We start from the raw sequence: 27,643 nt of genomic DNA on the forward strand, positions 1-27,643 counted from the left end.
TCTCCTTGAAAAGAGCCGGGTTCTGCCACAGAGATGACGCGGCGCCGGGCGGCAGAGGTAATCTACACGCAAGCACACAAGCAATGAAGTACGCAAGTCTTCTAGGAGTCAGTGCAGTTGGGGCTTGGAAGTTGACTTGAAAAGGCCTGACTTCCTTCTCTCACTCCTACCTTCACGTTGCTCCCATTTTCTCTTTTTACCTTCCTTCAATGGTGTCTTGATGTCCTTCCGCACCGTCTCGTTTGGCCTTCCTTCCATCCTGTCTGTACACCTTCCTTCTTTGTTGCAATCCCGCCTATGCCTCCTCCTCCATTGTCTTGTTTCCTTTCCTTCAATTCTGTCTTCACGTCCTTCTCTGCTCTCGTTGCCCCTTCCTTCTATCCATTCCTCTTGCCTTCCTTTCATTTCACTTTCACTCCTTCCATCGAAATGATTCTTTTTTTTTTTTCCCCTTCCCTCAACATCTTTCCATCTTCTCCCTCCTCTCCGTATCTCTCAAATGTTTTGTTTTTTTCCCCCCTGGTCAAAGTGCCAACAAAATGCCGAGTTTGATTCATGAAGTGCGGTTAACGTCCTCGTAACGGATTTAATGGCTCCAGCAGCTGTCCCCCTCCTCTAAATAAAACCTTCCAAAAAAATTTCGAAAGGTTTCTTGGCAGTAGCTGCGTGCCAAGAGGGGGATTTACACAGCGACAACAGACAGGAAGCAGGTCACATGACGGCGATGATGATGATGATGATGATGAAGAGGCTAACCTCACCACGATATTTCCCAGAGTTCCCGGCTTGACCCGCCGCATGCGGTCGTCGATCACCGTCACTGTAAAGACAAAGACGACGTTCAGTTTTAGGGGGAGGCGGGGGGTTCGAATCCGAGGGGAAGTCGCACCGTCGTAGCCCGGCACGGGTTTGCCGGCCTGGCCTGCGGGGGGCGTCAGTGAGTCGCCCAGGCCGACGCACGTGGACGTGATGGGCGAGCCCGTCTCTGAAAGAAAACACAAGCAAAAGTCTTTCGGTCCTTCATCGTGCTGTGTTTTCGCCTTTTTTGGCTTTCCCTGCTTCCTCCTTGTGGCGTATTTCAATGTCTTTCTGTCCTTTGACCTCCCTTCCTCTTTCCTTGCTTCATTTCTGCGACCAAAGGTTAGCCGCCGTCCTTCCACACCTCTTTCGCTTCTTTCCTCATCTTTCTCACCTTCCCTGCTCACGCATGGAATTCATTCCATTGTTTTTATTTTTTTGTTGCGCAGAGCGTCCTCCCGGCTCGCAAGTGTCGGCGTAAGAGAAAAGCAATTTTGATACCCCGGCGCCACAATGAATATTTCACATTTTAATTCAGGCGCTGATGATTTTGGCCACACAATGAAGACTGCTATCCGCGTGCCATTTGCTCATCAAGTCCCCGCTAGCAGCTGGAAAAGGCACATTTGTTGCCCGGCAACACCGACGACATCGGCGGCCGCCTCCGCCTCCGAAAATAGCGCACGGATTAATAATGGCCTCCAAAATGGCAGACGAGCAAGCGGAAGACTCAAATGATGACAACCAGATAACAGCGCTTCCTTTTGATTGGTGGGAAAGATGTTTATTAGTGCGGTGACCTACTTTAGCTGCGGGAGTGGGTCAGAATATTAGGAAAACCGTCAAAACGGCGTGTTGTTCCGTTCCGAGACAGAATGGCGAGAGCGCAGCGGGTGGAAATGCGGCCGTCCGATTGAGGCGGCCGCACATGGGGATAACGAAGCTCCTTCGCCCGGCCGGAAAAAAACAATGCAAGGAGCTCGGCGAGCCAAACAAGTGAAGCGGGAGAGTGAACGTACGAGCCGCTCTGTTTACAATCGACCGACACCACACGCCAACTTCAAATAAACCGTCGGTAAACTGTCAAAATTCCTGGAACCAAAGATTCGGCCTCATTTAGTGGAAACAAATTCAAATCTTTGCTCCTGGTACGCGGGCGCCCTCCCCCGTTCTCCAAACACGTTGGCTTCTTTGAAAAGTGTCCTCAATTGTCCATTGGTGTAAATGAGTGTGAATGCTTGTTTGTTTATATGTGCCCTGGCAACCAGTCCAGGGTGTACCCCGCCCATATATATCATTTCCCCCAATGCGATGAATTAATATGGGTGTCAATTATCCGCGGATTTTCGGTCCCTATCCCCCATGAATCGCGGGGGTCCGCTGTATGTAATAGGATCAAAACATGACCAGATGTTGTGTACGTTTCCTTACCCGTCTGCCACCAGTGATCCAGAACGGGAGCCCCGAAGCTCCTCTTGGCCCACTCCAGCGTCTCCACGTCGCAGCGCTCTCCCGCCAGGAAGACGGAGCGTAGCCTGCAAGGGAAATCCCGTCAATCGTGGCGCCCGCCGCGGGGCGTCTCGCCGCCGACTACCTGGGGAGGGGGTACGCCGCCCCGCTTCGGGCGTGGGGGTCCTGCTGGCGGATGGCCCGGACGGCGGTGGGCGCGGTGAACATGCCGGCGGCGCCGTGCTCGGAGAGGACGCGGAAGAAGGCGCCGGGGCCCGGGGTGCCCACGGGCTTGCCCTCGTAGAGGATGCTGACATTTCCGTGGAGGAGGGGGGCGTAGCAGATGTACGAGTGGCCCACCACCCAGCCCAGGTCCGACGCCGCCCACCAGACCTGCGACCGCAGGTTAGCCGCCGTGCTCAAACGCGCTCAAAACAAGCCGATACTTGTGCTTACTTCTCCGGGGCGCAGTCCGTATACGTTGGACATGGTCCACTTCAGCATCACAGCGCACCCCCCGGTGTCCCTCACCACGCCCTGTGAGGCGCAAACGGCAACTGCTGCAAATTTGCCTTGCTCATTTTATTAGCTAATTCGCGCGCGCTAAAGCGGGGTCGGGCAGACTTCTGCGCTCGAAGGGCCCAGCTGATATTTCGAAGGGACACACGGTCCCGCTCATTAGTAGATGAGGTTAAAAATCAATAATTAACAATTGTATTCCTTACTCTTTTCTTATTTTGAAACATAACTACACTTTAATTATAATATACTGTTAAATAATACTAACTCATTCACTGCCAGCCTTCCCAGTTAACATGGATATTTGACTTCTAAAGCCGTCAATGGCAGTGAATGTGTTAAGTAAGCAATTATTTTATTCACAATTAAGCAATTATTTAAATAAGTACTTCTTTTATTAACATTCTTGTATTATTTACAATAAATCATTTAACACATTTTTTGATGAGAGAAATTAATTTAAAAAAATACCACATACATTTTACCAAAACAATTTGAGTAAAAACAGCTAACTGAATGCAAGAAATATTCCAGAACTCTTGATCAATGCTAAATGCTCGGCGGGCGACGACATGCTGTAAATGGCGGCACTCGAGTGACCTTGGGGGTTCCGGTGGTGCCCGACGTGTAGAGGATGTAGAGCGGGTGCTCGGAGGAGACGGGGACGCAGTCGTGGGGTCGGGCGCCCGCCATCTCCTCGTCCCAGTCCAGAGACGAGTTCCCGCTCATGGACACTTTCTCCTGTCAGGACACAAACGCCACAGAAAAGTTGCTTTCCGTTGAAAAATTCCCGGAACTTTTACTTATTAGTACTTGTACTTCCTGAGACTACAAGGCTCCTGTGACCCATTGTGTCTATAGCTGGATTTAGTGGGTCCTCACCATGTTGTCTCTGCAGTAGACGAGTACTTTGGAGGGCCTGTGAGAGCTGAGCTCCAAGGCCTTCTCCAGCAGGGGCACGTAGGCCACTCGGCGGCCCGGCTCGATCCCGAACGAGGCGGTCAGGATCATTTTGGGCTGCCAAAAACATGAAACAAAAATCATTTGAATCTAGTCGTCTCATCTCTTTAATTATGATGTTTGTTTCTTTAACGCGAATAAATCAACAAGCAAAACCAGTCAAAGCAACCCTTGCGATCACCTTGGCGTGGTCGATGCGCACCGAAAGCTCTTTGGAGGCGAAGCCGCCAAAGATGAGGCTGTGCGGTGCGCCGACGCGGGCGCACGCCAACATGGCGAACATGGCCTGGGGCACCATGGGCATGTAGATGACCACCAGGTCGCCTTTGCGCACCCCGTTCTTCACCAGGACGCCGGCTAGCCGCGACACCTGAAGCAAAGTACAAATGCTAAAATACACTCGGTTCCAATATTTGGTGCATGAAATTGTATTAATTTACTCCCAACTGTCTACTCTCTTAATGTTGCAGCACTTGACAATCACACCATGTTTTTGTGGTTCAATTAAATAAACAAGTAAATGCAATGCAGTATATTATATGTACCGAATACAGGTTCGCAGTTTTTGACTTGCAGTAGATGTTCGGTGCGCAATCGCTTGGTGTGCAGCGAATCGTTGCCAACTTTAATTTTTTCCACAATATTCAACTTTAGACGGCCGCGTAGGTCGCTTTGAGTCGGGAGTTGGATGAAGTCCCCACTGAAGGGCCGGGTAGCCAATTCACAGTCTGCCACTGCGTTCTTGGGCGCTTTGCGGATTAACTCCGCGGTTCGGAACGCGCGCTACCTGATCCCGGAGTTCCCGGTAGGTGATGATCCGCTTGGTGCTAGTCACCGGGCTGTCGTAGATGACGGCCGCCTGCTCGCCGCGGCCGTCTTCCACGTGGCGATCCACGGCATTGTAGCACATGTTCAGCTTTCCACCCGCAAACCTCACGAACAAAAAAAAACAACAACAACACAAGAAATGATATCTAACACATTCGACTTGGGCTGGGTGATAGGGCCTTGAAATAAAACTGCTATTATTATTATTATCGGTACAGCTTTTTTTTTTGTTTTCACTTTTTTTGTTATACATGTTTTACCTTTATTCTGTTAGCGTTTGTTTCATTAGCCCAACAATGAATCGGGAAGTGAAACTGCGACCTCGAACATTGCCAAATTGGAAGCCAACATGCTCAAAAGTGCTTGTTTACAAGACCAATTTTATGTACTTAGGATATTTGTTTTGGTTTGTTTTTTGCAAAAAAGAAAATGCATTGGTAAGTGAGATCGCTGGCGCCATAACAGACACTAGGGAAGTTAGTTAATGAGCTAAGTTTAGGGAAATACAAGGTACATTTGGAGTATCTTCTATTTGTAATTGTGTTGTTACGTTTATTTATTTTTTTACATTTTTAATGATTATTTCAGCCAAACAAACAAAGATAGCGGCAGCAATTTAACGATAATAACTGACATCTTAAGCTAGCTGATTAGAAAGCTAAAAAAGACTTGTTTTAGTGGCATACAAGACAAATGTTATGTTTGCACTTGTGTCATGTTACTTTTTTTGTTGGCAAAAACAAAGATGGCATCTGCTGCGACATAAAAAGCAATAACAGATGCTAAGAAAGTTAGTTAACATGATTAAATGACATATTTTTGGGGTATAAATGTCAAACTTCTGTTCTTCCGATTGCTTCGGATTACTTATGAATTAATTCATCATGTTATCGCTCTTTTGTACTTTTTTTTATTATTATTATTTTTGTACTTTTTTCAGACGACTCTATTTTCATTTTTTGTACTTTTTATTTTGTAAGCTATTGCTTGGTGAGCCAAAGAAAAGTGCATTTGCTCTGCTGTCTATTTTTGTCTTGCTGAGTTTGTTGTTTTGTTGTAATTCCAACTAACACCACGGAACGTTTGCATTTGCTTTGCACTTTGCCAACAGAACGTTTCTAAGCGAAAATAAAGGTTATTTCAACCATAACATCGCCGTTCTGCAATCAAATTCAACTTTTTATTGAGCAAACGTGTTGTTGTCATGAGCTGGCGATGCGTTCACGTTCCACTTCCAAGCGTCGTCTTTTAAAAACTTACCAGTGAGGGAACATTGGGTCCTCCGCGTCCAGGGTTTTGCTCCAAGGTTCGAACCAGCGAATATCCTGGCCCACTTGGGCCCAGTACTGCTCCGGCCGGTCCCGGGCCTCCGCGAAGGTTCGGCTGTACCGCTCCGCCGCCGCCTCGCGTGCATCGTCCACGCAGCCGCGTTGTGCGTTTGCAGTTTTCCCAGAAACACAAACGCCCCACAGGCGTCTCCCAAGAGTGTTGCTCCTTGTGCACACTTTAGGGATTAGCGCGTGCATGTTTGCTGCTTCTTCTACTTCTGTTTTGAAAGCTTGAGCGCAGTTTTCGCCTCCACAAAACCACACGCACGCAGGCACTTCCGGTGACGTCAGAGGCCACCTGAGTGGAGAACTCCAACTTGCATCCTTGGGAATGTGAACTTTGAACTGGATTGCTAACCGTGCCCTCTTTTCTTTTCAATGCCAACCCACTTTAGTGACCTCATGTATAAATGTGCCTTCATTGCAGCAGGGGTTGGCATTTTAAAATAGGTCTGTAAAATATGTCAAATAGCTTCTTTTGTTAATCATTTATGCTAATGTGTTATGAATGATTTATTTCATGGTAAATACTTAAGCAATGATTGAATGTTGAATGTTTCTGTAAAATGGTTTATTTTACATATTTTATTCACAATAACTCTTGTAACAATTGTTTCATAAAATGCATTTTAATGTATATGTATCTTTTTATTTTAATATTTTTTAGAATTTAGAATATATCAATGAACCAATCAGCTCATCAAATAAATGCAGCTTTAAATTTTTGTATTATTTGTAATAATGAAGCAATTCTTGAATAAAATTCATTTTTGTAAGTCAATGTTTTTTTATTTTACATATATTTTTATTCAAATTATTCATATTTCATGATTCATGATTTCATTTCTGTGCTGGTTTCTTTTTTTCCAATTTAAAAAAAATCACTTTCTGATATTTCTTTGGGGGGGGGAGGATAAAAGGAAAAAAAATTTTTTGAAAATGCAAATACATTTTTATTAATTTGATTATTTGATATGACCTTTTGAAGCATTATTAATTTTTACATTGTATCATGTGACCAAACGTGATTTTTCTGTGTGCAGATGTGAAATGTTTTGTTTGGTTTTTTTTTGATTCAGCAATTATTTTGCCTTTTTTTTTTTATTGGCTTCCTTTGTTTTTGTCTCTGTCCAAATGACAAGCAAGTTTTTTCCTTTTTCTCCTAAAATCTCATCGTTGTTGGTTTTTGAATGAAAAGGAACAAAAAAATGTGGAGCCGGATGCTTGTGATTGGACGGTTTTGAAATCCAGTGAGAGGTTTTTGCTCTGTGGAAAGACGTCAACACGAGGACTAATCCCAAAGAGCTTAAATTCATCACTGTCGACCTCCCTTGATGGGCGGACGGATGGACGGATGAACGCACGCACGGACGGATGGCTGGATTACGTATGCGTTAATCCTGTGCACGTGAGGTCAGGGGCCGTGTGTGATGGAGGTCGTGCATGTGGAGCAATCGTTCACATGCCTGTTCCCGCTCTGTCTAGCATTCAATCAATGATGTCACGTAACGTGATTTGTTTGTTGTCAAGGGAGTAACATTTGATTATTATGGGGTACGTTTGTGCTTTTGTTCTAACGTTGTTGCTCACAAAAGTGTTTCCTGTGCTGCCCGCGACCCCACTCTCTTCCTCTCTCGCCCAGGCACGTGCACACATACACCCCAGGTGGGGCTCAAGCACCTGCCCTTTTGACATACGCTCCCGCCTGAATTTATTTGCGCTTTAAATGATGGCAGGTGTGTGCTGACTCACATTTAAGGTGAGTTTGAATGTGATTGCGCAATTCTGAACACAGCCACATCCCCATTCATAAGAGGGTGTGTGCACTTGTGCAACAACATTATCTCAGTTGTTTTTACTTTCCCTCTCCCCAAAAAGCTTTCAAGTTGTACAAGTTAAAGGTTAACTAATAGTTTCCAATTTTGCATTTTGATGTACAATTTTATGATGAGGTCATTTAGTACTCTATAGTTTTTTAAATCTGTATTTGCTTGAATGTTATTTCCCATTTTATAGTTGTTGTGCCCGTGATTATCACCATTTATATTATTTTGCCTTTATTCGTAAAAATATGACAAAAATGTACATTTTATTATGGAGTTAATCTGACTGTTGAGCTGTTGTAAATATGCAGTTCCTCTCATGAATCAATATCATTTATGAATCATTTTATATTTAGATATTTGTCACTATTAGTAAAAAAAAATAATAATAAATGCATTTGGGTGTGGAGTCAATTTATGCCTTTACATCTCTCTCTCTCTCTCTCTCTCTCTCTCTCTCTCAGTGTGATGTCATCAGATTAAGCTTTTAGTCCCCCCCCCCCCAAATCTTTTTATTTATATTTTAAAATGCAGCTTAAGGACAGTCGTAGCAGTCTTTTTTTTATTTATTTATTTATTTTTTTAATGTTAGTGGCTCATGTTGTGCTCTCACATTATTTTCTTTTTTCTTGACAGGGTGACTTTCCCCCCCCCCCCCTCTCTCTCTCTCTCTCTCTCTCTCTCTCTTCCTTCCCCCCCCCCCCCCCCCCCCTTCTTTTTCCCACCCCTGGGAGCTGCTGCAGCCCGCATCCAGTGTTGTTGTCGTCGCTGGCGTGCTCCTCGCCCTCCTCATTCAGTCGTCGAGTCATGGCGACGGTGCTCCAACAGCCGCTCACTCTGGACCGAGGTAAGGACCGCAGCCTCTTTCCCCTCCTCAACATTCTACTGTTCAATTCGTCATCAATGAGCACGCGACGCCACGTTCAAACATTTGCGTCGTTCCGACGCTCCATCAGCAAACATTGGCTCGGTGGGGTAAATGTTGCCTTCGGGTGCTCGCATGCGCGAGGTTGCGTTCACGTGCTTACACGCAGCAACGCTTATTATTCATATTATCATCGTGCCATCGTTATTTGTGTTATTATTATTCATATGATGTAACCTGCTCGGCGATAGCATGCGCGTTCACGTGCGCTAGCCAGGCGTGCACGCGTCCTTTATGTTTAATAATTTTGCATTTTCTTCTACACTGACAGCTATATGCCAAACATTGGGAATTCTATTAAGAGCGATACTGGTTACAATAATAAACGTGTTGTCAAATTAATAGCACTCGAAACGGATCACTGGTTTTTTTGAAAACATTATTTTATCATTTGAAAGTAGTGTCATTTAAATTCCCATAAACATATAATGTAATCACAAGTATTGAATTATTTATTCATACCGTAAATGATCATCTTTATATATATTTTTAATGAATTAAAATGGATTCTCGGCTATATTTTTATCATTATTATGATTTTTTTTTTAACCATTTAAAAGCGCCACCAAAATCCGCACGCCTCAATGTGATATTGGCGTTGCGAAAGTGGAAAGGAGATACGGCGGCTGTTCCGTGGCACCGACCCCGAAAGCAGGCGTCGACTATAAATACTTTTACAATTCCGCTCGCACGCTCGTCACTGCCAATTCCGCATTTGCAAACCTGTCAGTCGCATATGCGCAATAAGTTGGTCCCGCGTTCGGAATGTTTTCATTCATGTTTGCACATGACGAAGAAAAGATTCCTGCGGAATGATTCACTGCGGCGCACAGCAAAGTTGTGACTCTTTAGCTAAAATAATAACGCGTGTATGATTGACCAGTTTGTCTTCATCGGCCACACTGTGAAGTGACTTTTTAAGAGGTGTGTTTTCGGGGTGCGCCAACTCTTGACGGGATGTCGAAGGGGGGTGCGCGGCTTTAAAAGTTTGGGAAAATGTGCACACCCCTTTCGAAAAGTCCGTTTATAACCAATGAAGGCCTCATGGCGAATCATGCGTGTATCGTTGTTGTTGTGACGTTGTGAGTTGAAAATGACGCGGAGCGGGGTTCATCGCAGCTCTTCCTGTTGTTGTTATGAAGGAAATGACTTTCCCATGGAAGTCATGTGTTTGAGGCGGTCCTCTGGGGTCTTTCCCCTCCCTCCTCCTGCTTTGTGTGCCGGAGCGGTCCGTGTTTTCACAGCCGGCGCGACGACCCACTTGTACATAATGGAGAGTGGAGTGCAATTACACCGTCATGTCTTCTCTCTGGGCACTACATCTCATGACGCTGAAGAACAACAAGCCCGCCGAATTCTCACGAATCAATGAATCGCGCCTATCTAGGCGTAGCTATGAAAAGCGGCCCGTGTTTGATGTGAATGAATCGTTTTGAAAAACACGCAATGGACATGGAAACAAAAGTTTCGTATTCCTACAGCAGCCCGTTTCGGCAAATCATCAATAAATCATGCCTATCGAGGCGCCGCTCGGCAACGCGCCGCTCTGTCTTTGCCCGCCAGATGTCGCCAGGGCCGTCGAGCTGCTGGAGAAGCTGCAGGAGTCGGGCGACGTTCCCGGTTACAAGCTGCAGTCGCTGAAGAAGGTGCTCCAGAGCGAGTTCTGCACCGCCATCCGCGAGGTGACTAGCCGATCGTGTCCGGGTCGAGCGCTGTGCGGCGGCCGTGCGCCTATTCCCGCGTGCGTCTCTCTCCTCAGGTGTACCAGTACATGCACGAAACCATCAACGTCAACGGCTGCCCCGAGTACCAGGCCAGAGCCACGGCCAAGGTAAGAGCCGAAATTGCCTCCGCTCTCGCGCGATTGCCACATCGTTTGGTCTCGCCTGGATAAAGTCGGCCGAAGGTCGATATCAGTATAATCGGCGGGGTACGGAGCTGACGCTAATGCGGACAGAAGCATTGGGACGCACCCCTTAACCAATGACTTTCAAGCGTTCAGGGAGGGAACGCAGCTGACTATTCTTGTCTCGTCAGGTAGGATGCAATGTATAATCGGCAGCCGGCGTCTCTTCCGCGTGCAGGCCACGGTCGCCGCCTTCGCCGCCAGCGAGGGCCACTCCCACCCGCGGGTGGTGGAGCTCCCCAAGACGGAGGAAGGCCTGGGCTTCAACGTGATGGGCGGCAAGGAGCAGAACTCGCCTATCTACATCTCCCGCATCATTCCCGGCGGGGTGGCCGAGCGCCACGGCGGCCTCAAGAGAGGCGACCAGCTCCTGTCCGTCAACGGGGTGGTGCGTCCAGTAACGGCTTACGCTTCTTGTATCATGCCAGAGGAGGCAAACGTACTCACATTCTGTACAAATGAACGTATCGGTCAGCAAGTCTGTCATTCTGGAAATTTGGTAGACCTGTCTGACATGCGTAGACCCACACAAAAGTCTCAAGAAGCCTCGTCTGAAAAGAAACAGACAGTCTGCCGTTTTAGACAGAAAACTAGTATTTATGCTTGGTTATTTCCCCACCACTGACTTCCTTTTTGCGTGTTCGCAGAGCGTGGAGGGCGAGCACCACGAGAAGGCGGTGGAGCTGCTGAAGGCGGCCAAGGAGAGCGTCAAGCTGGTGGTGCGCTACACGCCCAAGGTGCTGGAGGAGATGGAGGCGCGCTTCGAGAAGCTGCGCACCGCCCGCCGCCGCCAGCAGCAGCAGCTGCTCATGCAGCAGCAGCAGCAGCAGCAGCAGCACAACATGTCCGCTCAGCAGAACCACACGTCGTAGGTGAGGCGCTTCATGGCTGTGACGGGGCGGTAAAGTCGCATTTTGCAATATTGATATAAAATCATATTATTTTTGCATTCCTGACATTGTCAACAATTCTGAAGATGAATGAATGAGATTACGATAACACAAAATGCAAAACTGCATTTGAGTCTAGCACAAAGTTTGCTGAGTGGCTTTGCAGCAGACAACTGCTCTCAGCGTGTTCTTCTCCTGGTTTGTCAGGTTGTTCCAGAAGAAGAAGAAGTGAAGGCCAAGGTGACATCTGCCGGATCTCTCGGAAGTGCGACCAAAAGCCAAGTTCTCGGAGTCACGGGACTCTCCCACCGATCCTGGCGTTCCGCGCCGAAAAACGGCGCCAGCGTTTTGTCCCAAATTCGGTGCTTTGGAAAAAAGGAACACAATGGATGACGACGTCTGCGTTTTACCTTTTGTCTTCTCTTTATGGTCTTTCTTTGCATCGGTCCATCTGTTTTTTTCCCATCATGCCTCAGTCCTCATGGTGCTCGTGGAAGAACGTCATTTTTAAGGCAAATACTGTTTTGATTGGTAGCAAAGGACTCGTTTTGTATCCAGTAGCTTTAGCAATAAACACGCAGGCAGGCAAGCAATTAATGATTTGGATTATGAAGTATTACTCACTATTAAAATAATGAAAATGTTCATTTGTTTCTTATTTGCGCCAAAATGTGTTTGATTTTTAATGATGATTATTGTGCAATAATTCCCCATTAGACGAGCTGAATGTCAGTCAGTTCCAACCCAAATACCCCAGATTTATCTTTATTTGACATAGTTTATTATATTTATGATCAGAGTTTTATTGTTCTCTTTGTGTATATGTCGAAAGACGATTATTGGACGTCTTTAGATTGTGCAGATGATGTGGGTGTTGGTATTTTGACAATCATTGCTGATGAAAATGTGGAATGTTTAATAATCCAGTGTTCCTTCTTTCGTGTTGAAACTTTAAAGATCCATTTTGTGCGTGTGTATGTTTGTATTTTCTCGACTTATTCTTTTGTCCTCTATCCATGCCAAACTGACCAAAAAAAACCCCACAAGAATTTACACTTTATCATCACATTTTATAGCATTTATGAGTGATCGCTTCATTTAAAGTGCGACACGTGCCACACTGCCAGATTTGTACCAGTCATATGATCATAATTAATACTTTTCTTTTTGGGTTGCATTGCATTGTTTTCTACTTTGCAGTCATTTCAATTCTTAAAAAAAGACATTGTTGATATGCAATTGTTATACATACTATATTTGTATAAATAAACATATGTGCTTGTGTACATTGAACACTTGTTTTTACTTCAGTTCCCTCACTCGATTAATAAATTATCTATCTATCTATCTATCTAGCTGTCTATCCATCTATCTGTTTGGCCTTCTTGCCGCCAGGGGGCAGCAGACTAGCATCAATATACTAGCAATGGCACAACATGCTAACTTCCGTAGCTTGACCGGATGTTGATGACTGTCAGACAGGTATTGTCAATTATTCACATTCACAGTTTATTGACTCGAGAAAGGTAGATGCCCATGAGTGCTTACTGTTTATAATAACAACATTATATTACCTTTACGCTTATTTAAATCGGTAAAGTATTGCCGTCGTGCGTTCCGAGCTGACATCCCGGTGTTTCGAATTGGTTTTGAATGAGCGAGCCAAGTGGCTTATTTAGCGTATACAACGATGGGAAAAAGACTTCAAACTAATAATCTTTTTTTTTAAAACGTAAGGTACGCTTACTAGGTTGGTGTCACGTTAAGTTTTTATAAATTGATGTACTACTTGTGAGTCAAGAAATTAAATTGAGTGGCAAAGAGAGATAGTAAGGAAACAGCTTCCTCAAGTGGCATGTCGCGGTATTACAGGTAATGGCTGGGTTATTAGTTATATGTAAAGAAATTATATATACATACTTTCTTTCATTAAAATAATGGTTGCTTGATATATAGTTATTTTATTGTAATAAGATATCCTGGTAAAATAAATAATGTTACATATACGTTTTAAATCGTCCAATTATTTATTGTCAATAATACAATTTAAAGTCTTAAACATAGATAAATATTAAAAAAACGTTTTGTACTTAATTGTTTAATTATTTGTTCTAAATGATAAAAGAAAAAAGATTAATACAAAACCGTTTTGCCTGAATAACTATGAGTAAATTAATTACAAATAAAACATTTTAAAAATGAAAATTCATTATTATTGTATTATTAAATATAACTATTTTACGTAATATACATACACACCAATCTCTTCTATGAATGACTCAAATGTGGCCCTTGAGCACAAAAGTTTATCTAAATGAATGAAGCCCATGAATTTTTTTTTTTTTAGAATAATAGTCTAATCTAAACAGATGACTTAAATGAGTAAATTACTATTATTACGACTCCTAATATTAATAATAACAAATGAAAAGGTGCTTTGTACTAATCCTGCTTTGTTTGACACAGGCCTGGCACGCGAGCACGACTTTGCGTCACGGCTGACATTTAGCGGTGTTGCGCACAAAGTTGGGGAGGTCAGTGCAATTGAAGCCGCCGCCTGCAATGCCCACCGCTATGCCCGCCGTTGCCCGCTCGCGCCACGAGTGGAAAGTGCTGCAAACAAAGCTGTTGAGGGGGGAAATGGATGCGTTACATTGATGCTAAAAACATTTATGAATATATAAACACATCAGATTAGTTAAATGAATACTTTGACACTGCAACCCAGAAAGTTGGGACAAGTTATGTTCAAAATAAGTCAAATAATATATATTTTTGGCCAATACATTTCATTTAGGGAGTTTGTTTACATTTCTTAAAATGTATGAATAGTTGTAACAGAATGGCACACGTCTTGGGAAAAGTAAATCAAATAATAGGATTTGGACAAATTTTATTGAGGGAGTCAAATTGTCCATTTTGTTGAAAAAAAGTTGGAATACTTCAACCAAAAAGGTTAGTAAGCATCATGTTAAAAGTAAGTCAAATAATAGTTCAGGAAAATAAGTGACATTTAGGGAATGAATTTGTCTATTTGAATGAAAAATAGAAATACTTCACCCTCAATGCAGCACAGTTACACTTACATATTAAAAGTAAGTGAAAGATTTTTAGCAAGCAAGTGAAAGTGAGACTTTATATTTCTTCATCTACAATGTAGGGCACTGTTAGCACACGTCATAAGTGAAATGTCCTTTTGTCTAGTTTTCTTTCAAATGTGACATTTTCACCCAGAGTGAAGCGATGTAAAGTGCAAGTCATGTTCAATAGTGCATAGCACATGAATGTCATTTAGGGTTTAAGCTCGTCTATTTTTTCACGTCAGGATGGGAGCCTTGAAGCGGCGAGGCCTTTCACACAAGACCCCCCCCCCCCCCCCCCTTCCCAATCAAACAATATGTGCTACTAAAGGCCATTTGCTCTCTACTGCGGACGTGTCGATGGGATAGAGTGGTTGAGGGTGTTGATGATGACGACTCACATTTGGTCGGGAAGAACAAATAGGTACACGCGGTCGGCCCTTCGACAGCCAATCCCGTTCTTAACCTCCCTCAAACACACAGAGATGCTAAACATGTCAGTGTGCAAAAGCCACTGAATGAGGTTCATTTCTTTGATTTTGACACAAACCACACCAGAGTTCTTGACCAAACAAAGGAAAATATTTAATGAGTGTGGCAATAAATGAGCATTTACATTTCATATTTACAATTTCATCACGTACTGTACAAAAAAAACGGCCCGGTTCCTCACAGGACGTGGTAGACGGGGCTACCCGGCGTGCACGGCCGCGAGTCGGCCGAGCCGGCGGGCGACGGGACGGCCCGGGCGGGGCGGCGACCCGGCTCGGGCGTGGACAGCCGGTCCACGATGCTGGACAGGCACTGCAGGCTGGACGCACCCGCCGCCTTGTCGGAAAAACTCTCTGCGGGGGGAGATTGGTTTGTTGTTCACCGGGATGACACGGCAAAAGGTGCGCCGGCGTTGCGGAAGTGCTCTCACCGTTCTTTGCGTAGGGATAAGTACTGCCGTAGTTGAGCTGCGGCCACGCCGGACTGTTGCCGTCCGTCTGGAAAAAAACAAGCAGAATACATAAATATTTCTGGCCTTCCTGAGATTGCGGACAGCCTAATAAATCCTGGGCGAGTAGCGGGGGCGCGCCTCGAAGCCCAAAGCAGGGCGGCGAGGGCTCCTTCCTGTCCTTCCCCGGCGTGGCCAATCGATTGTGTCAGTGCGAGACGACACTTGTAAATCTGCGCCCCGTCCGGACAGAGGTGCGCCAGGCGTTCCGATTGCTCCCGTTTTTTTCCTGCCTACCTCTGTCAAATGGATTTTTAGCAGCAGTGGGAAAGTCATCGCAAAAAATGTACCTAGCAGCTACCGACGGATGTTTGTCTCCAAGGGTGACACACGTGATGGGGGGGGGAGGGTTGCAAATGTCTTTTTCTGAACTCAAACTAGTATCCGTGGGGAAGCCATCACAAAAAGACATTTGCAGTGGAAACATGAGATGCGACGGCTTGGAGTTGTAAATTGTGGCGTCCCTCTATCGCGAAACGAACACATTTCTAGGACAAGAACTTGAAGGTGGATTATGACAAATGCCAAGCGAATGTAGTGAGGCAAATTGGACATCTCGCTGTCTGTCCATCTCAAATAGTAACCCATTTCTCGAACGTATGTTTTCCTGATGAGGGCGGGTGGCAAAGTGACACGGGCTGGCCTGCGGGGGTGTACTTAGCGAGCCAGATCACTTCCGAATTGGAAATGTCGCTTTCCGGCCATCTCCCGGCACCGTGAATCAGACACTAAAATCCCCGCTCGTATCTTTCGGGGTGTCACTGGCGCACCTGTGGGGAAAAAGGAGTCCCCTGGTAGTTTAATGGTAACCCCGATTAGGAAACGCTAGCTTGGCAAAATGGTGTCTAATGTGTGTTGGCTTTTGAGCGTCAGGGCAGAGGGCGCTCACGGAGGTGCACGGGGGTCTCACCAGGCCGTCGGAGCAGCTGGACAGCGGGCTCCCGGGTTCGGAGCCGCTGTAGTAGTGGTCCACCTGCTCTCGGAGGAGCTCCTGGAGGCTCTCGATGTACTGGATGGCGTTGCGCAGGATCTCCACCTTGGGCAGGCGCTGGCCGGGGTTGGCCGAGGTGCAGCGGCGCAGGGCCTCGAAGGCGTGGTTGACTTTCTTGAGGCGGCGGCGCTCCCGCATGGTGGCGGCGCGCCGGCGGTCCACGAAGCTGGACTTGCGCTTGCAGGCCTTGCAGGCCCACTGGAGGCAGCGGCCCGGCTGGTGCGGCGGCGCGCCGGGGGCCCGGACGTGCTCGTCCTCGTCCGAGTCGTCGTCGGCCCCCGGGCGCAGGGCGTCCGGGGACGGAGGCGCGTAGTAGAGCTGCGACGGAGAGAAGACGTCCATGCTTTTGGGAGCTGAGGCGACCTCTGAGGGATGTGAGGGGTCTGCTGCCCACGGGCCCCCCTTTTATGCCCCGGGGCCCACATTGGCCAGATCTAATTACCGTGGCCCGTTGGCCCTGCCCCATCCCTCCTCGCACCCCCCTGTGCCCTGCCTGCTGACATTCCCACATCTGCCCTCGCTGATCTTTTCCCACCGCGGGCCCACTCGGACCCCCTCGCGAGCCTGTCGCTGCTCCTTCACGCAACGTTTCGCAACCTTTGTTGAGCAAAGGCACCCATCTTACTTTTGAAAGATCTCGCAGCGCATCGCCAGAGAAAAATAATGATGCACCTTCTGCCACCGAGCGGAAGAGTATTTCATTGTCGCTAGCGTAGCTACATCAACAAAGATACATTAATTCGTTAGCCTGCTCGCATAAATGTCAGTTATTTTTCACATGAATACAAACTACCAAAGTGCTGGATACAAATGTTGTCGTCATGACAGCGGATGAGTTCCCCCCCAAAATAGATGCGTTTGCCCAACCGTCAATCAATCACAATTTTCTGGCCGTTTAAGTGAAATTGGGGCACAGTTGTTGGGAATCGCTGCCTTAAGTCACCAAACGGGAACGTTATGAAGACGTCGGTGACACTTTTGACCGCCAATTGCTGCGGGCGTCGCATTTCAAGCCGACACCTCGGAGCTCGTCAGCCGAGGTGTCGGCGCCGCCTTCATTCCGCCCGCCGCACTTTTTCTTCTTCTTCCACTTGGAAGCAAACTCTCGCCGTTAACTCTCGCCGACGTCGCACAGATGGCGGCGCTCTTTGTTTGGCCCTCGTTTCCTACACTTGCGAACACCGCAAAGCTTATCTTACAAAACAAGACACTTACTGTTATTTTCATCCCTAAAGTAAATAAATAAATAAATTAATTAATTATTTTCAAATTCATTTCGCTTACGTGGCATAAAAGTCGTATGATGTCAGGCACACGTGCTTTTGTTTCAGTGTAAATTTGTTAGATATGGACTTTTTTTTTTTTTTTTTACAACTGTAATGGTTAAAAAAAAGTGCTTCATTTGAGGAAAATTGTTACAAATGTAAACCATAATTTCCCTGACCCAAAAAAAGGAAGTAGCAGGCTTCCTATTTAAATAAAACAACAAATGAGTTTTAGTAACATTGAAATGTTGACCAATTGAAGAGTAAGATGATCATTATCATTTTTGATAGTGCTTTTCAAAGTGTAAATATATTGTGCAATGTATAATCAGAAGTATGTCTTAAAATAATACAATGTGGCTTCTAGAAAGAAAAAACAAAACATTTTCCCTTTTAAAAATGTCCATTTGTTACATATTCTAATCCACGCGGATTGCAGTCGCGTCAGTATTTTTGGACGGTTGTGCTAAATTGTTTTGTCGAAATGCTCCACACTTGCTAGTGTAACAGTTGCCACGTCAATTGCATAGCCTTGTGAGGAAATAAATGGAAGTACTATTTGCACAGAATTTCGATGTGATTTTGTCACGTAACGTTTTGACGTCCTCGAATGCACGTTTTGATGCAGAAGTGGCTCTCGTGCCTTGGCGCTGTTGACAGATGCACGGTTACAATGCGGATATTTCTCACAATGTGCCAAAGCGTTTGTCTCGCCTCTCTGGGAACCGCGCGCACCTAAAACAACACGGCGACACCCCCGAATTGCTCCCGCACAGCTGACGAACACATCGGCGGCGTCGGCGATCAAACGCGCGTCGCGGCTTCAGAAGGCGAGGAGGGCGAAGCTTCGGCGAGGCGAAAAAGCGGCCGAGTCTCGGTCGGGGCGTCCGCGCATGCGCGCCGCAGAGGCAGCCTGCCTTGTTGTTGTTGTCGGGGGTCGGAGGTCACAGGCAGAGTTAAGTGAGGGTCACGTCTCCAAAGCTTTTTTTTTTCTTTGGCACTAATGTTACACCTTCAGTGTCAGTGCTTTTATCCTTAGTTTTGTGCAGATATAAACGTTATTGCACTGCCTAACACTTATTTATTTCAAATTTAACAAATAGCTATACAATTCAACGATCTAATGAATCAAAACAATTATAGGTGCATTATTGTGATATATTTTAATATCAAAATGTAATTTTTGCTGTTTACATTTAAAAAAATGAGAACAAATCCAAACTATTTAAATAGTGCATTACTTTACTTTTAATTTATATGTATTTGAATTTATTCATGAATTAATTGATTTGTGAATTATTACTATTAGCTTTAAAAATGACGGTTAAATGAAAAATGAAAGATGAACAAATGAAAGGGTGCATTATTTAAAATTTTTAAAATACTATTTAGATTCATTTCCCTTAAAATATAAGAAATGGAAACTACTTCAAAGTATTTTGCTGTGTGCATTATTTTGTATTTCAAATGATATAATATTGTCAATGCAAAATATTCAATGTTATTCATGGTAGAATAACAGTGATTACATACTGTAAATCATAATAATAGTAAGGAAATTTATAAAATCTAAAAGAATAAGTTGAGTTGAGTTGGTTGAATTATTTTGTAAAAGCTCGCATTGCGTGTCCCTCATGTTCTGTGTGATGAGCGCACTTTTCAGCGTATGTAGCGTATATTAGCGCACTTTTCATGAGCGCGAACCTTTTTCTTGTCTTTCCCGGTGCAGATGATAAAGCACGGAGGGAGCTGCAGCGTGTCAAGTCACGAGCGGGTGAGTGAAGTGGGAGAAGTCGAGGTCCGGGTGGGGGTGGCGGGTGCAGACCACCGTAAAAAATCACATCGCTGTTGGCGCTATCGGGTTTCTTGTGTCTGCTTCGTGCTTAAAACAGCTCACACACGAAACATTTCTTGTATGCGATCCCATTCCACATTCAAAAACAACTCCAATTTTTTTTTAGACCATTGGAGCAGTTTATTTTGATGTATAAATTATTAAATAGTCCAACGGCTTCCTTCGTTTGTCCTTACTAGATTATAAAATAAATACAATTGAATTTTGACATGTATAAAATATGTACACCAAGATAGAGGTTAGAGAAAATTGGGGAAATTATTTTTCCGTAGCTGCCGTGTTGCCGCCGCCGCTGCTGATGCTGTCCACGATGGACGACAGACGCAGGAGGCTGCAGGACGCCGACGACTCGCCTGAACGCAAAAACAGCGAAAAATGACGTTTAATGGTGGCTTAAAACATTCCGGTTTGGCGCGTTTTACCTTCCCTCTGGTTCGCCGATCCGGCACTGGAAAGGTCGGCCGTGTTGGTCCAGGTCTCGCAGGACTTCTTCCAAGGGTTTCCCGATGCAATCGCCTGGAGACGCACCCAAATAGTTTTAATCGTGGAACTATCGCTCTGCAAATCACATCATGATCGCATGCGAAATTGTTTCATTTTCAGTAGGACGCGTCTCACGCTGGGATCCGATCTCAAAGCAAACACATTTTAAAAAAAAAAATACACTTCATAACAAGCAATATTGCACTAACATGAAATTTTGGGGGATTGCCTTCGTTTGTGAGCTTTTTGCAAACGATTCTTGACCTAGCTCACATTAGCTAACCATGCTGGCTAGCATCCCTGTGCTTTTGCTAACCTGTAAACAGAATCAATTGCTGTTTCGGCCCCAAACCAAGCAACAAGCAGTTCAACACAAAAAGTCTTCGCAATAATTTCCGTGTAAAATTTTGTTTGCGTTAATGGGCGATATCTACCGCAGTATTACGATAAATAAAGATAACTGTCGTGACTGTTAGATCTCTGTGAAGTCCAAACTTGTTAGTTTGGAACTACGATTTCGTGTAGCGTTCCATTGCACTTTTTCTAGTTAGACATCGAAAATTTCGGAGGTTTTCTGGAACACAGTTTCACAGATAAATACAGATAACAATGTTCTGTTACAGTTAATCTGGGAATTACGATTGAGTAGGAACTTCCATTGCATTTTCCCAGTCGGACGTTTTCTGGATCGTACCTATCCAGCTGAGTCAAGCCAGACAATCGCAGGGGACATCGATAAACAGCCATTCACGCCTACAGTCCCAAACGTCGAAGCCAGAACCTCAGACATGCGAATCACTCATCCACTCTGCTGCGATGTGTTAGCATTTCTGCTAAATACCGATGGATAGTGAGCCATTCAAGTTGGGGTACTGGATCTCTGCTCTTTCCAGACTTTCTTTGTAGGACCTTCAATTTCGTAGCGTTCCATTGCGCTTTTTCTAGTCGGACATTTCCAAAACTCCCCAGTTTTGGTCAATGCTGCATTTTTTTCCCCCCAGCGCATATTTATCTCACTGGTTGCTAGAAGTACGTTTCTAGTTAGGCATTGATGTTAGACTACTCTGGATCTCCGGGAGTTCTTTCTTTGTAGGACCTTCAAGTAGCATCCACTTTTCCTAGTCAAATATCTGAAAATGTCACAGTTATGGTCACTTTTTAATCTTCCCATCATATTATCATCTCATTGGTCGCCAAAAAGCAGATTCATGTGTAAATTAATGTGTTAGTAAGCCATTGATGCTAGACTACTGGATCTTTGGGAATTTCTGGTGGACGTTCTTGATAAGAACTTGAAGTTTAAGTCTTACTCCATTGCACTTTTCCGAGTGCGATAACTGAAAAAGTCTCAAGTTTTGGTCAGTTTTCGGTCTTTTCGACTGCATTTTTATCTCGTTGGTCGTCGAAATTGGACTGACGTGTAAATTGCCATTCATATTAGATTACTGTATCTCTGGGGGGTTTCTCAAAAGGACCTTCAAGTTTAAGTAACGTTCGGCATTTCCGAGTCTGATATCTGACTTAAAACTTCCCAGTTTTCTTCAGGTTTTGGTCTTTCCGTTGCACTTTTACCTTGTTGATCATTGAAGTAGATTCACGTGTTAATTGTTAGCCATTCATGTTGGATTACTGGATTTGTGGTAATTCCTGGAAGAGTTTCTTTCTAAATACTTGAAGTTTGAGTAGCGTTCTATTGAACCTAGTCTGCTATCTGAAAAACTTGTCAGTTTTGGTCATTTTTTGGGGTCTTTCCGCTGTATTCCTATCCCATCTGTTGTTAAAAGTGGATTCACGTGTTAGCCATTATGCAGTTACCACGGTTTAAAGTCTCAGACTAAGACGTGGACCTGCCTGGTCCACTTACAGTGTCTTGTTTAATGGAGCGATCCTGCTCGTCCAAGGTGTGCAACAGCTCCTGCAGCCTCTCGATGTAGCTGATGGCGCTGCGCAAGATCTCCACTTTGGGCAGCCTCTGGTTGGGGTTGGCCACCGTCTTCTTCTTGAGTGCCTCAAAAGCCTCGTTGATCTTCTTGAGGCGGCGGCGCTCGCGGAGCGTGGCGGCCTTGCGGCGGTCAGTGGGCGCCGACTTCCTCTTGCACACCTTGCAGGCCCACATGAGGCACTGGCCCTCGCAGTGGGACCGCAGGCCGGGCGGCGCCAGGACGTGCTCCTCGCCGCTGCTGTCCTCGCCCGTCTCGGACGCCGCCCGGTCCCGGCCCGGCGACGACGGGCTGTCGTCGTCGTCTGCGGCGGCGTGGTAGAGCGGCGACACCACCGCCATGTCCAGGTGGTGCAGCGCGCCATGGTCGCCGTCGTCCAAGTAGCGCAATTCGTTGAAGAGGTACGCGTTGGTCTCAAAAAGGTCCATCATATTGCGGCGACGTGGCGTGTGCTTGCTCAAGTGCGACTGCTGTGGCATTTAAATAGCCGCGACACTCGGCACCCGCCGGGCTTATATATAGAATGTGAAACTCTACCCGGCGCTTTGGCTGCAACCATCTTTTTTTTTTTTTTTTTTTTTTTTTTTTTTTTTTTAATAGCAAACACTGTGTGGGAAATTCACGCACACTATACAAATGTCACCTCACGTTTCACAACAGGTGCGTCAAATAGTGCCATTTTTCTTTCAACTCACGTGTATGAAACTACAGTGGCACCTTAACCTACGAGTTGAATTCGGTCCTTTACCACACCCTTAACTCAGAACATTCATATCGCAAAACACTTTTCCCTAATGAAATGAATAGAAATGCCACTAATCCGTTCCAGCACCCGAAAAATCACCACCAAAAATTCCTTTGTCTTCTTTAATAATGAAAATCGGACTCTACAGTAGTTTATCAAAACATGCAGTAATGACATAATTTGATAAAATGTAAAGAATTCAACAGTTTGGTCATGATAATTCAATGGGCATTGTGCTGCTCATTCTGCTCTGTGCACCTTGGCCACCGGGGGCAGTCTAACACATGATTTTTTTTCCCAAAACATTTGGAAGCTATGCACGCTTGTGAAAATCCTATCACACCCCAGAGTTGAGCGTAAACAAACACATGGCTGACTAATCTGACAAAGGCTTGCATTGTCATGTTGCGTGACGTCAAGCCATGTTATAGAAATGCGATGTTTTTTCCCAATTAGGCCCAGCCCTTCAACACTGGCTAATCCGATAATTGCTTTCTACAGTCCGATATTGTTGTGTGACCTCCCTCACAAGTTAAAAGTTGGGAGCTGCTGATGTATGAGCCCGTTGCAAGTCCACAATTGGAAACGCCACCGTCGGGAATGTGGAGGATTCCTATTTTCATACGACTGCCTGACCTTGTGTGATGACGCGTCTCAGCGAGCTTTGATTTTGTTCAATTATTGGTTCATTTTGTTTTGTAAAGAATCAAATCAAAATGTTTTACATACATACATATTATATTAAATAAGGAGTTACTGCCTTTATTATAAATAATAAAATAAAAAAGAGAATTTTACATATACATTTCACTTAAAAAAAAAAACAAAAAAAAACCAACAACAATAAACTAATTGATTTATTGTAACTAAAGAATTCAAACTAAGCACAAAGTTTGCGCCGCCCTACGTTAGGCACAAATGTTAGCTCGTAGCTGACGTGTGATAAGAGGAAACTCTTCCGGAATCTTGATGAATATTTGCACTCGAGATGCATTTTTAAAATAAAAGTAGTGTTTTTTGGCCCAGCCGCCGCGACCTCCGTTGCGTCTTCTCGCCAGCGGGCTACTGTGCCGTAAATCTAGCGTTAGCGTCAGTCGGGGGTTGAGGGGTTGAGTGTTGGGGGGGGGGGGGGGGGGGGAATGAAGCTTCAGCTGTCAGGGAGAATCATGACATATCCTGGGCACAAAGTCGAGCAGGCCTCTCGGAGCGTAAATCTGTCCCGCAACCCCCAAAAACTTGTCAAAGATCACAATTTTCACGTTGAAAATAGTTAGTTTTTTTTTTTGCTTTGCTTTGAAGTCGAACGCGGCGCTAGAACATAACGTAACGTACTACTAGCCTAGCCAAGAATGAAGCATTGATTTGCATTTTTTCCATGTCTGCAAACAATACAAAGAGGAAATTAATGGCAAATTGATGAGTCCATCCACTAATTGGATTATTTAAGAAAATAAAAGCCTAAGCGCTACTTTTGTATCATGCACAACAAAGTGTAAAGTGCACTCAGCCACAAGTGCAAAAATGGCTAAGCTATTGTATAAAGCTAAATAATAACAGTACAAACATTGCTATAATCATTACAGTAGATTTATATACATACAAATACATTTAAAAATATATGTTACTAATAATCGATTCTTTTGAAATACAACAATTAATCCCACAGGGTATTATTTTTTTGTTTATTGTATTGTTTTTTTCATGTATTTTACTATATTTATTGACTGTTTTTTTTATTGCGAAGCATCTCGTAACTTTGTTTCAATAACAAATAGTTATTATTGTCACAAAATATTTTTTATATATAATTCAAATACCATTGTGGTTATTTACTGTATATGTTTGTCTTGGAATACAAAGGAAAAAAATACATAACTAAGGTCAATAAAAATAAATAAAATAGTAATACAGAAATAATAATGCTAGAAATATATTAAAAAAAATCAGAAAGCAAAAAATCTAAAAAGTCTATATGTTTGTGTGTGTGTGTGTGTGCGTGTCGTCCTTCCAGGTGGGATCCACTTAGGCGCAGTGCTGACATGAATTCTCAGCAGCAGACTTGTTAATGAACGTGAACTTTGGGACCCCCTCCTCAGCGAACCACCCCCCGCCCGCCCGCCTTCCCTTCCGTCCCTTCTTCCCGACAGGCAGGACGCCCATCTCCGGGCCGGCTCGCTCCGTGACGGACACTGCGCATGTAAGCCGGCTACACACCTGGGAAATGGATTAGCCAATCGGGAGGGGCGGGGTGGTTGTGGGGGGTACGCTGACTCACGCTGTGAAGAGGGCCCCTGGAAAAGTGGGCTCATCTCTGAATAAAGATAGCAACTTTTAAGTAACAATAAAAAAAGACACTTTTATAAGGCAGATAATGAAGAGGTTGTCTGACAAACTGCTTTCTTTTCTGTAGGAGTCTCCTTTAATTGTCTCTTCATTCACCCAGATGTGCACCGGGACCGCAACGGGGCCGAAATGTACGTACAACTTACTTGACTGGTTTTACCGGACCCGTTTAGGCATGCTGCTGCTTCGATGTCAATTTTAAACATTTTAGGAGATCTTTTAAAGGCTGCACCATGCCTGGCTGAACAGGACTAAAACTGTGAAAAAACTGTGCAACGACTTGCTTCCGTCCAGTGCTGAAGCATCCTTTTCCTTTAACACAAACTTTCAACATTTTGGACAAGTTGGAGACGGCATTGTGATCGTTTTAAGGACGAGGAAGGCCTAAATGGGTCTGGTAGGACTGAGTAAGAGAGAGGCTTTGATGAGTTGATTGAATTCAGTCCTGTCAGACCCCTTTCGGCATGTTGCTGCTCAAACGCAAATATTTAACATTTTGCTAATTCTTTTCAAGATGCAGCAAACGGATCTGGCAGAACTGAAAGTGTCAAAGACAGCGTGATGAGTTGTCTTTAATCTCATGTTCCCAGACACAATTGAGCATGTTGTGTGTGTTTGTTTTTTTTTTTTTTTTAATGCAAAACATGAACATTTTGGTCAAGTTAAGGATGCTATTGTGATCATTTCAGCGATGCAGCATGCCTAAAATTGCGTGGCTACTTGTTGGAATTCAGTCCGACCGGATCTGTTTAGACATGCTACATCCTTAAAAAGATCCCACTCGGCACCGTCACTCTCACAACAAAAATGTTTCAGACTGATGTTAAAAAGAACAACACATCAAATGGGTCTGCTCCACCACCGCTCGTCATAAAGTCTGCCCGAGCTCTGAAACTCTGAGACCCAAAACAAAACTGGGAGCGAGCGCACCCCCCTTGAGCTAAGCTAACAGACGGCTCCTCTCACTCGTGGCCCGAGATGGCGGCCGACGCAGCGGGCTAGGGTTTCAAAGGCCGCTGGGTAGGGAGCCCCCCCCCCCCCGATGGTATCTTGGGGCTGAAGGGGGGTGGGATTCGCTTCAAAGTGCTAGCGGCTGAAGTTTGTCAATTAGCGGCAGGGAGGAGCCGGCCGCTAACTCTGCGTAAACGGTCGGCGTTGGCGTAGTGACTCAATAGCGTTGTTCCTGCGAACGGACGGCCAGGCTAATTATCGGCGGGACGGCAGCTGCACGTTCATTTCGCCGTGCTTTCAACAGGCCGCCGTCGTAATCAAGGCGGCGTATTGTCGTCGAGTCGCGAGTGATCCGCTGGCCTCCTGGTTGATTCTGTCTTCATTGGGGAAAGTGACGGATTAGTCGCCCCCTCCCCCACCTCAGCCAGACCGATGCCGACTTAGCGGGTAGACGATAGGCCATCTCGTCTGGCCCCGTTGACCCCGTCTGGAGGCGCTTCCACTCCGGCCAAAACCTCCAAAGTGCACGATACAAAGTACTTTGATGTCATCGATGCGTCGGAGGCTCGCTCTCATCAGGATGCGGGGCGAGATTGCTGATTCCCAACCACTTTTTTTCGGGCTGTCTAATTTCACTCAATTGAATCTTGATATCATCTATTTACTACAAATAATGTACACTACTCACCAAAAGTTAAAGATTCTGGTGAACTGAAAACGCACCGACAATAAACCACCGCTATATCGAGGTTCAATTCTTGTGGTCCCGATATATTTGTTTTTTATGTTACTCTATTTGTTTTTATTAGCGTTTGTACAATATTCTTGTCTTATCCATTGCTCTTGTGTTCTTATGTGTTTGTGTTTCTGTCTGTATTGTAACCGCCTCGATGGAGGGGGAAGTGGGAGGGTTTACCGATGCATTGGTTTTATTATTCCACATCAACATTCAAAGCTTGAAGTCGACTAATCGTTCATCACGTGTTTTTGTCATCCCGTCTTCTACTTGGCCAATTTCAATGACTTTGGACCCTTCTGCTGCTGTTGCCAGACTGTATCGCTCTGTCCGGCCAACAAGGCGACATAGTCAGCGAGTACGAAAATAAGCTCGTGGTGGATGAGAATAGCCGTTAGCCTCGCTAGCTTTGGCTATTCTGCAAGTCGCTCGGGACCGCGGGACTGGCGGCGAGGATTGAGGTTGCAACTCCGATGACGTTTCAGTGACGTCAACGATGAATCGACTTCGACTTGACTTTCATCACATAGTCGACTGCAAAAATATTTTGGCATTCAAACCCTTTCACTTTTACATGTGAACTTGATTTGACCCTCTCCTAACTTTTCATCTATTTATGCCAGCGACCTATCGCGACAAACAATGATGTGCTCTTCCACGAGATGGCTGAAGGTGCAATTATTTTCCGTACTTCAAATATGCGCCTTGGCTCAGTAAAGTTTGGGAAACACGAACCTCGATGGCATCCACCAAACAACAAAGCGGATTGCGTTACGCTGAAAATGAGACAACCTTTTTTTTTTTTTTTTTTTTTTTTTTTTAAAAGTG

At 45.0% G+C, this 27,643-nt stretch overlaps 4 protein-coding genes across 14 annotated transcripts in view; 1 reads left to right on the forward strand and 3 right to left on the reverse strand.

Annotated features, from left to right (window-relative positions):
- The window catches only part of acss3 (acyl-CoA synthetase short chain family member 3), an 8,083-nt gene extending 1,877 nt beyond the window's left edge, over positions 1–6,206 (reverse strand). The window contains exons 1-11 of one of the 4 annotated variants that reach the window (XM_061762289.1): positions 5,815–6,206; positions 4,514–4,658; positions 3,908–4,096; positions 3,649–3,783; positions 3,367–3,507; positions 2,704–2,784; positions 2,393–2,640; positions 2,230–2,333; positions 890–985; positions 757–820; positions 1–62 (exon numbers count right to left, since the gene is read on the reverse strand). The exon at positions 1–62 is cut by the window's left edge and continues 20 nt beyond it. In XM_061762289.1, the coding sequence (XP_061618273.1) occupies positions 1–62; positions 757–820; positions 890–985; positions 2,230–2,333; positions 2,393–2,640; positions 2,704–2,784; positions 3,367–3,507; positions 3,649–3,783; positions 3,908–4,096; positions 4,514–4,658; positions 5,815–6,080 (1,531 nt within the window). In that variant the 5' untranslated portion in view covers positions 6,081–6,206. Of the gene's footprint in view, positions 63–756; positions 821–889; positions 986–2,229; positions 2,334–2,392; positions 2,641–2,703; positions 2,785–3,366; positions 3,508–3,648; positions 3,784–3,907; positions 4,097–4,271; positions 4,659–5,814 lie in introns of those variants that run through there. The other 3 variants (XM_061762290.1, XM_061762292.1, XM_061762291.1) reach the window with 3 other exon arrangements.
- A 2,187-nt stretch (positions 6,207–8,393) lies between these two features.
- Positions 8,394–12,719, forward strand: lin7a (lin-7 homolog A (C. elegans)). 8 transcript variants are annotated; one of them, XM_061762340.1, is made up of 6 exons: positions 8,394–8,552; positions 10,194–10,312; positions 10,390–10,461; positions 10,715–10,924; positions 11,184–11,404; positions 11,634–12,719. In XM_061762340.1, exons 1-6 carry the CDS (start codon positions 8,513–8,515, stop codon positions 11,656–11,658), a joined length of 687 nt encoding a protein of 228 aa, XP_061618324.1. In that variant the 5' UTR covers positions 8,394–8,512; the 3' UTR covers positions 11,659–12,719. The 8 variants fall into 8 exon arrangements, with proteins under 8 accessions (XP_061618324.1, XP_061618321.1, XP_061618328.1 ...); XM_061762341.1 differs by having other exon boundaries at positions 8,395–8,552; positions 11,184–11,408; XM_061762337.1 differs by having other exon boundaries at positions 10,194–10,461; positions 10,672–10,924.
- Positions 12,720–15,073: 2,354 nt separating this feature from the next.
- Positions 15,074–18,692, reverse strand: myf5 (myogenic factor 5). The gene is made up of 3 exons (XM_061761444.1): positions 16,417–18,692; positions 15,429–15,495; positions 15,074–15,351 (listed from the first exon to the last, which is right to left on the reverse strand). The coding sequence occupies exons 1-3, from the start codon at positions 16,837–16,839 to the stop codon at positions 15,176–15,178; spliced, it is 666 nt and encodes a 221-aa protein (XP_061617428.1). The 5' UTR covers positions 16,840–18,692; the 3' UTR covers positions 15,074–15,175.
- Positions 18,693–19,726: 1,034 nt separating this feature from the next.
- Positions 19,727–22,540, reverse strand: myf6 (myogenic factor 6). Its single transcript, XM_061761445.1, has 3 exons — positions 21,965–22,540; positions 20,040–20,133; positions 19,727–19,970 (listed from the first exon to the last, which is right to left on the reverse strand). Exons 1-3 carry the CDS (start codon positions 22,517–22,519, stop codon positions 19,876–19,878), a joined length of 744 nt encoding a protein of 247 aa, XP_061617429.1. The 5' UTR covers positions 22,520–22,540; the 3' UTR covers positions 19,727–19,875.
- Between the last annotated feature and the right edge of the window lie 5,103 nt (positions 22,541–27,643).

Source organism: Phyllopteryx taeniolatus, chromosome 22 (assembly GCF_024500385.1).
Source record: "Phyllopteryx taeniolatus isolate TA_2022b chromosome 22, UOR_Ptae_1.2, whole genome shotgun sequence".
Lineage (NCBI taxonomy): Eukaryota > Metazoa > Chordata > Actinopteri > Syngnathiformes > Syngnathidae > Phyllopteryx > Phyllopteryx taeniolatus.